This window comes from Scomber scombrus, chromosome 5, assembly GCF_963691925.1.
Source record: "Scomber scombrus chromosome 5, fScoSco1.1, whole genome shotgun sequence".
Taxonomy (NCBI): domain Eukaryota; kingdom Metazoa; phylum Chordata; class Actinopteri; order Scombriformes; family Scombridae; genus Scomber; species Scomber scombrus.
This window is the reverse complement of record NC_084974.1, coordinates 1,592,501-1,602,381: the sequence shown is the minus strand read 5'-3', so window position 1 is coordinate 1,602,381 and position 9,881 is coordinate 1,592,501. Positions and strand designations below refer to the sequence as shown.

Sequence of the window (9,881 nt, the reverse complement as noted above, 5' to 3'; positions counted from 1 at the left end):
CTGAGTAAACTATTCATTTTATTTGCCCTGAGATTAGACTGTCAGGTAGTCGTCTCCTGTCATGCCCTGCACAAATCCCATCCTCCGTTTAAAATGGAGCAAACACAGACCCAAACATTGTATCTCATTATAATCATAACCATTTTTAAGCAAACCCAAAATATGTGCATATAAACTGATGAATCCTGCTCAGTGTGACGCACATCTTGCGCTCCTGACAGTTTAAACTCAGGGCATAAAAAGTCCAACACCTTGTCCGTTCCTCCTTCACTTTGAATGGGCGTATCTGTGTCAGCACACTAAAAAGAAGTGCAATAAATAAGTGTGTTATTTGAGTGCTAAATATAGCCAGCATGTCGACTAAAGAGGAGTATGACTGCATAGTGATCGGGGCCGGGGTCCAGGGCTCTTTCACGGCTTATCAGCTGGCAAAGAACAACAAGAAGACTCTTCTGCTGGAGCAGGTGTGTCACACACTAAAGTTTGTTCCATAAAAGATTTGCTATGAACAGTTATACAGTAATACATTCAAATAAGACCCATTATAATTACCCCACTGACAAGTGCTTTTACTTCACTGAACTCTCACTTTGAATATAGTAGTAATAGACATTAGTAATGACTTATATCATTCATAACCTGTGAAAGTCATCTTTACAGTGCTGCAGGCAGCAGCTGGCAGACTGTTGACTGACAGCTCTCTATTCTAACTTGGCTTCCTGTGTCACTCTGTTACCTAACGCATACTACTACTACTCTGCTTTGATTACTTATGAGAAATATTAAGGTGGAGAGTTTGTATTTACTTGTAGTGATTTAAGTGGAGTACACTGAGGTACTGATTTACTAAGATCCCAAATAGTGGGTACTAAATTGCGTGCACGGTGCAATAGATTGCCCGTCTCGTTTGCGTGTGTTTTGCGGGTGATCTACTAAGAATAAGTGTGTAAATGAAAACAGGTGCAACAGGGTGCAGACAGCAGTATTTAAATGAGGGTTTTGTGTCTTTATGGAGAGTTTGGACGAGCAGAAAGCTGCAAGAACAAAATGAAATGTGATCAGGTTCTAGTGGAAGAGGTTAACTAATATATTGAGTTATAACAACAACTAATATTACCAGAAAAACCCACATATGAGAGAGTATTAGTGACAAAGTCAATGCTGTTAGTAAAAGAAAAATATTCCACTCCAAAATTATTAACACGGGTGGAAAAACTCTTCTGTCATTGTGCCTCCGTCTCCTCCTCTCTACAGTAACAGCTGGTTAATACCTGTCCTTCAAAGGTATTATTTATAGACGCAGTTAGTGTCAGAAATAATAACTTCAGGTTTGGTAAATCACAATGCGTGTGTTAATAACATATTTACATTTTCTCCTCCCTGTATTTTGCACACTGGGGTTAAAACGTCTCATATTACATTCATTATGGTAAATGTACTAAATGGACAGTATGTATTATCTTGCACAGTTGAAAGACGCAAACCTCAGTGCGCTGCGTTAGTAGATCAGCTTGCACACGTTTTTACACACGCAAACCTTTAGTAAATCAGGCCCTAACTGTATGTTTGCTGCATAAATAAAACTATTTAGGGGTTGTCAATATAAAGTTAAAAGAACACTTCTTCCACTGTTTGAACTGTGTAAACATAGTGTTACGTAACTGCAAAATTCACTAACGCAGGGTTCCTTTACATGATCCTCAACGGGGGAAGAGAGGGGTGCTGACTGTTTACACACCCCACCTCCACAATCATCATCCCACACACACTTTTTTTTTTTCTGTCTGTTAAATACCTGCAGCATCCCCCTACAGCAGAAACTATGAGAGCGCAGCAGCGTAAACTCATTGGTTATTTAGATCTCCAGACGTGGTAATTAATGTTCGGTGTTGACACGCAGGCCGGGTACAGTGGAATTGTTTGGAGTAAAGCAGCCGTCCTCCTCATCCTGAGCTCCACCACAGCTGTCTGAACAAATTACATCAGGAGCTAAAAGTTTGTGTTTCCCCTGAAGTGTTTCCTCTGTCCTGTCAACTTTATAACTCCACTTTTTTATTTTTGCTGCTTAAGTGTCCCAACATATTTGCTGCAGTGACATTACTGCGCGCATGGAAGCGTTTAATGTCACTGAAAGCAGCCTCTCTAATAAAGTCAATGGTTAAAGAAAACACTCATACATCAGTACAACACACAATAAAGAAATCAACTGGGCTTAATGAGCAGCCCAGCCTACAGGGACAGACAGGTACAGGTGGAGTGTAATGTCTAACCGGGTCTGTGAGCTGCGCGTCTCATGCCCGCTTCTTTTCCCCAGAGGCCCGGCACCACCGTGATAAATGCAATAATGAGCCTTACTCATCCTCATCCTCACTCTTTGACTATAGGAAGTGCTGGTGAGTTTTAGTGCTGCTGATACCAGCACCACCCATTTATCTGGCTGAAGTCTCACCTCTCTGCTTCTGCTGTTTTTTGTCTTATTTCATCACCTATCTCATTATTTAAAGCTGTTTTAAACTATAAATCATACAGCTAAAAATATGTAGACATCCTTGTACACACACTTTTGTAGACTTTTTTTAAAAAATCTGGGATTTTTTTCCTGGTCTGGGTTAAGCCTTATAGTTATAACACAATTATATTTAAGACTACTGTTGTCACAAAGGTTTGGGAGGGACTTTAGAACCTGATAATGTAACAATTTCCCAATAATGTAATAAAAAAAACCCTCATAACTCAATAATAAATGTAATGATGTTATTACATTATTAGGTTCTGCAAAAATAAGGTTAGCCCAATAATGTAATAACCTCCCGTTAATGTCATCATTTATTACATCATCATACAGAGATTGTTACATTATTGGGAAATGCACTTTATTACATTTTTAGGAAGTTATTACATCATCAGGTTTTATTACATTTTTTATTGAGTTATGTTTTTTTTTATTACATTATTGGGAGTTATTACATTATGGGGATATTATTACATTATCAGGTTCTACAGGGACCTTTAATGGTTCTTCATAGTTTGATGTGGAAGAACATGACTGGCACAGTCCTGAACTCAACCCTGTCCAACACCATTGGGATGAACTGGAATTCAGACTGTGAGCCAGATCTTATCACCCAGCATCAGTGTTGGACCTGCTGCCAGGTTCCAACATCTGGTGGAAAACCTTCCCAGGAGAGTGGAGGCTGTTATAGAAGCAGACGTTTTGGAATGAGATGTTTAACAATCATCAGGGGTGTAGAGGCTTTTGGACAGTCTTGAAGACATGCATGTTTTGCATGTTGTTCAACTAAACAGTGACATAAGTATAGCTGTATGAAGGATGACACAGAGACAAGCTTAAACCCAGCCTACTCTCTAGTGTGCAAACACCTGACCAATCATTGTGTAAAATGGGTGTGATGTCAGATATTTCTGTTAATCAGTTGTTGGATTAACAGCCTTAACTGTGTGTTTTTTTTCTTTTTTGTTTTGGCCATTTGAGGGCAGCACAACAAACTGTAAATATAACATTGACATATCATCACTGTATAAAGTTGTTATGGCTAATGTGTTCCAGCTGTGGTTTATGCTCCACTAACTCCTGGGAAAATATAGGATTCTTTAACTGCTAAATGCTCCACTATGATCACCAGCTAGTCTTTCCATCTAGTAACTTTACCTGTCTGCTGTTTGGTGTACAATGGATTAATCAGAGCTTTTTCAGTGAAAAAGCTGCCTGCTGCTGCTGGTTACAGCACTGATGAGAACACTGAGAGTGAACCAAAACAGTAAAGTGGCTGTGAAAGCAGACCAATGAGCTGAGAGACGCTGAAATGTTCCATAGGACTACAGAGTTGGTGATGATTCTCTTTTGTACAACAAATGACATGACTGACATTATACACCTTTGATCCACTGGTCATATAAAAAATATTGATTAGAGCATTGATGTCCAGCCAATCACATATTTATTGTATGTTATACCCTACATACCGTTCATATTCTGACCTATAATTACACCAATTCACAGTAATATATTCCCCATCAGTCATTGATACATTTTAATTTTATGGTCAAAGAGGAAACTTTATAAAATATGAAGAAAAAAATATGTTCGAATGCTGATTCTTGAATCTTTTTAATAAACACAGGTTAAATTTGTACATTTACATATATAAAATATATATCAACTGCACAAAAATGAAAAAAAAATGCATTTTATTTCCATTTTTGTATATTTGGGGTGTAATGTGTAATAAGGTGTTTTTACAGCTCTACAATGTAAAATGGGTCAAATTTGACTCTGAACAGTATGTAAGGGCTAAAAATGATTTAATTTGACCCAAGCGCTCATGTCAATCACATTTACCTCCCTTAGTTCGTTCTGCCTCACACTCGAGGGAGCTCCCATGGCCAGACCCGCATCATCCGCAAGGCCTACGAGCAAGACTTCTACACCCACATGATGGAGGAGTGCTACCAGCTGTGGGCTCAGCTGGAGAGGGAGACTGGTGTCAAACTGTACAGGTAAGCAGTCAGCAGAAACACAGAGAGAGAAAACCCATTAAATGGAACATAACAAAAGCTTCGCCCGAGCACGGAGATTTGTCACATTCAAGGTGCTATGTACGCTCAAGAGCAGCAACTCAATCTACGGCAGCCATGAATGCATGACTTTCTCATTACCTCCAGCGTCACTGAATCACCCTTTGACAGCTCACATGCCTTCCAATGTGTAACAGGGGCTTTTATTCATCTTTCTAAGCCTCTGATTTCCATTCGCAGAGCGGGGATGAATTTGTGTGTTTATAAATATGACAGTGGTATCAAACTGTGAGTAACCTCAGGATTGGTGGTCCTGCTACCTCTGAACTGCTCTGCTTGTTCTAAGTACAAGTGAGCTGAATAACATATTGAATCATTATTGCGCATCTCAGGGTAATAGTTCATGATACCACACCACGCCCACATTATGTTCCCTAGAAACACTGTGGACCGCCCCCATCCCCAGAGCACCCATCCACAGCTTATGACTGATGGGTCCACATCTGAAGGCCAGCTGTGCCCTTGGGCTGGCAAAAAAAAAATGTCTGCATCACAATGAGAAATGTCCAGGCGAGGCTGATGTGTCTCCCTGTGAGCAATGCCTCCCACGTCTCCTGCTTCTATAGGCCTCTGGGACAGATGGAGCCCTCAAAAAGGGCCATAGCTAAGCTAAAATCTATGTACCAACCTTTTTATTATGTCTACATACATGCCAGCATGTGTGCACATCCACAAGCTGAACCAGTGCCACCAATCACCTGGCTTGACAGGCTGCACTAGATGAGGCGTCATATTTATGATGCTACATACACTTGCATGCCTTTTCTTTCCAACGTCACACACTCATAAACACACAAGCACACGGGGAGACACAGTCATAAAATGTTCTGATGAATGGCTGAAGCCTTTACAGTAGCTGGGGCTGTCTGTGCCTTATGGCTGCTGACAGATGCCGGAGCAGCCTTTAGAAAACACTGCTGGCAAAGGGCGAGTCAGCCATCTATCAGGCAGATTACTGAATTAGACCCCGTGTTTCACAACCTCATACTCTTGGACTCAATAACTAACACTGGAGCTGCTTCTCCCCACTGATTGTATGATGTACAGTCAAGTCTAACTGTAGTTTATATGAAATGATCATTCCAGTTTATTACAACTTGGGTCCTATTGTCATAATTTACATCATTTATATCAGTTGTAGGAATGGTATAAGTATGATCCTCACACATAGATACATGAACACACCCATCACGTCCCATCACATAAACATTAGAAAATTATAATTATAATGTTGGGAATATAGGGAATAGATAAATGATTGAATATGTGCCACAACACCAGAAAATAGGAAAATTAAATTGAAAAATATAATGAGCTAAGAGATAAATAAAAGAGGAAACTGAATGAAGTTTGAGTTTGTTTGTCAGCTGATCAGTGTTTTCATTAACCCTCACATCCTGTTCATATTCTGACTCATAATTACACCAATTCACATTCATAAACTCCCCATTAGTCATTAATAAATGTTTGATTAATCCTTAATGAAGCTGTGAGAGAGCAAGCAGAGTGTTTATTTATGGAAAAAAGAAATTCACAATCACTGTATTATGCTCCGGGAGAACATTTGATAGAATATGAAGAATACAACATGTTTGAATGCTGATTTTTCAATTAAAAAACATAAATAAATACAGGTCAACATTGGACATTTGCATATACAAAAATGTGTATCAGCTGCACAAAAATAAAAATTATGATACATCGTTTGTATATTTGGGGTCACATTTGGAAAAGTCCACCTAAAAGAAGGTGGGTTTTTTAATTATTTTTTTTTATAGCTCTCAAATGTAAAAATGGATAAAATTTGACCCTGAGCAGTATGTAAGGGTTAAACAGCTGGGCAGTGGTTAGAGGAGAATGATATAGCTTTATATATATATATATATATATATATATATATATATATATATATATATATATATATATATATATATATATATATATATATATTGTGGACCCAAGAAAGACAAGTGACCAATTCATGGAAGCTAATAGACATCCAAAATGATTTCTTTTTGTACTCCATTTCAATAATTTAAATAACAATATTATCACTTTTATTTTGGAGCTGTCTAATAGCTTCTACCTGACTACATTCGGTTGGGTTTTCATGCTAAAATAATAAAATCCATAATTGAGAACTAAGCATGTATCATGTTTAAATGTACACTGCACCCACCAACATTTACAGAAAAAGTACAAAGAACATGACCTCAAGTGTTCTCAAAGGTAGTTTCAACCCATGAGTAACATCGTATTCAGTTGCTGTGATCTAGAAAAAACCAAGAGACAGGTGAAACACACACACACACACACACACAAACACACACACACACACTCAAGCAGTCAGACCATCAGAGAAAAACAGAGTCTCCTTGCACATTTCAATGAGAGCACAGGGCTCTGGCAACAAAAAGACAAAGAGAAATGCATCATCCTCCAGCCGAAGTGTTGAGCTCAACTAACTGTAATGATGCAAAGTCAACCAGCAATGCACCATGTTAGTCAATAAATATGTGCAAACACACATTCTAGACTACTTTTTAATGTAGGATCATGTCCTGGACCCGCAATTCTACCTACTAACTTCAAATGTTGATTGTTTATTCAATGTGCTTCTCTCTCTCTCTCTTATCTTTTCTTCCTTGTAAAATCCTGTTGGACTTCGTTATGTTCACAGATCTCAGCAATCACTTTGGGGAGCGTAATGTTATTACAGCCAATAGAAATCATGGCTATGGCAAATGTCAAAACTACAAAAATAAGACCCCGGTTGTAATAAACCAGGATTATACTTAAAAAAAAAACATGAACTCCTGTTGTAGACATGGAGGCAAATCCATAAAGAATGGATCGTGCCCGCTAATTGCACCGTGAATTGTTCAGCATTTCTCTTTTTTCGGGAACTTTGTGTGTTAGAAACTTTATTTCCCCCCCCCATTTGCATCAATCATCGGCCCCAACATCCATGCAGGTCATTTGTGGATTTGGCCCTCAGCGTTAGACTCACTGAGCATTTGACTCAACTCAAATACAGCCATCATTATGCACCGCAACTACCGACACAAATAGAACGTCTTGCAGATGCACCATCATTACATTTATATCTTCATAGGCATCTTCAAAAGACTGAACATACCTTTACCTCTTTTTTCCCTTCTTGCTGGAGGGCAATGTCTGGTTGAGTTAAAGGTTGTTTACAGTCATCAGTCTGGACTGAAGGAGTCTAAAAGATAAGCAAAGGTCTTAGATCCCAGTAAGGTTAGGTAAGGTTCAGACCAGGTTGGATGGACTAAATCTGTATTACAAGTAGCTTACATAATGACACTTGTACCAGACTCTAACTGCCAATATTAAAGTTACTTTCAGCTGACATGCAGACATTTGTGGTTAAATTGTGGTGTGAACCACAAATCAAAGCATCATCCATCAGTGACGCCTCGCACCTGTCTAACACACAGCTTTGTCCTATGAAGCTCACTTTGACTTGTATTGTTGGTTGCGACCGTGGTCCATCCTGCTAGAAAACAGGGCCGTTTTTGAAATTTAAGTGAAATTTAGTGATGGTTCAACCATTTTTACTTGTGGTTTGTTTCAAAATGCATGTCTATTATTTCTAAAAACAAATGTGCAGGTCACTGTGATCAATATCATTTTTTTATCTTTGGGCCACTTTAATAATAATCCCCATCCAAATCACACAAATCTGCTTGTTACTGTGTTCACAATAGGTCATCAGCCCCAGTTTAACTAGAAATCCTATATAGAGCATATAGATACAACACAAACAGCTATTTCTATGCTTCATATTTCTCCTGTAGCATACTGAAATCTTTCTAACCATTAAACAGACCAGTTGGTATCTCTGATATTATTCAGCCTGAGGACATTTGGTCAGCCGTCCTCAGGTTAGCACCTCAGGAGCTGTTTCAGTTGGTGTGTATCGGACAGATGGACACCTCCAGTGTACTAACACTGACATGTCGCTTCTCTCTTTGTCAGGTCACAGTGGAACTGATGAAGAAGCAAAAGTGAAATCCAAAAGTGTCTCTTAAACAGCAGTGAGTGGGTGCTCTGGCCAGAGATAGATGTACTTTAGATCTCTTTCTCTCTTAACCCTACAAGTGTCCTTTGGTAACAAAATCACAGACCAGCTGGGCCGGTACACATGACTGCAGTTTATTGGCATCAGGTTACAAGATTCTGAGTTGTGAACTTACACAAAGGTCTCGCTGTGATTTGGATCTAGCAAGTGTGCAGAAGAAAATTTGTCAGGAAAATAATTGGATTTGACTGGTGCCATAATAACAGATCAGCAGAACAAAGTTCAAGTTTGGAATCTATCAGACTGCAAATAAGCTTATTAATAAATTGCAACAGCATCTTGTTAATAATATAAATAGATATTTATCTTTGGCTTCCAAAACAACCCAAATGAGTTTTCCTGATCCTACAGAACCTAATCAACTAAGTCATTATGCCTTAATAAGAAACACCGTTAATAAAAAAAACTATTTATAACATACCATTTATTACAGCTGGGGTTCAGAACCAACACTGGAGGACAGGGAAGGTAGACAGGCAGCACATAAGCCCATTTGTGGCCCATACACAGCAGATCATATTAGATGTGTAGTGATGTTTGACTTACGGTTGATTACACTGATTTTAAACAGCTGTTAGGGTTAGAGTTTGCGCAACGGTAGTTTTCACATCTTTAAAATGTGGAGCATTGCATTGTGGGATTGTTAGCAGACAGTATTTTTACATTCCATTGTGTAATATTTGAGGACTCAATCAATCAACTACAACCTCCTCACTGAGATGTTGTGGTGCTATAACAACATCACACTACATATTTCCTCCTGCAAAACAATAATAACAACAATAGCCATTATTCAAATGATTCACAAGAAAATAGAAATAGATTGTTTGAAGCATTTTAACAAATCGCTGATGCTGCGGTTTTTCTATCTACAGACGGCCATCCTACGAACATGAAATCCAACTTGCCATTGTCACATTTGAGCTTATCTACACCTCTACAAAGACACATGGCACAGGATGAGGATGTAACTTAGCATGACAATAAGTTAAGTGGGGGTTGCCATGAAATAATGCATGTCCTCATTCTTGTTTTTTAAGGAAATGAAAATCAAAGCAAAAAAAAAGGTGATGAGTGTACATATTAGAAACAGTTCCTCTTTACTTCCAGTTGATTAAGTAACTGTAGGTGAGGGTTGTGACTCCTCATTGACTGCTAAATTACACAGAATTAGATATAA

General features: G+C 38.6%; 1 protein-coding gene across 1 annotated transcript in view; it reads left to right on the top strand.

Annotated features, from left to right (window-relative positions):
- The first annotated feature begins 293 nt into the window (after positions 1–293).
- pipox (pipecolic acid oxidase) overlaps positions 294–9,881 on the top strand; it is a 47,319-nt gene continuing 37,731 nt past the window's right edge. Inside the window, exons 1-2 of the mRNA XM_062418721.1 lie at positions 294–464; positions 4,370–4,518. Coding sequence (XP_062274705.1) covers positions 354–464; positions 4,370–4,518 — 260 coding nt within the window. The 5' untranslated portion in view covers positions 294–353. The remainder of the gene's footprint in view (positions 465–4,369; positions 4,519–9,881) is intronic.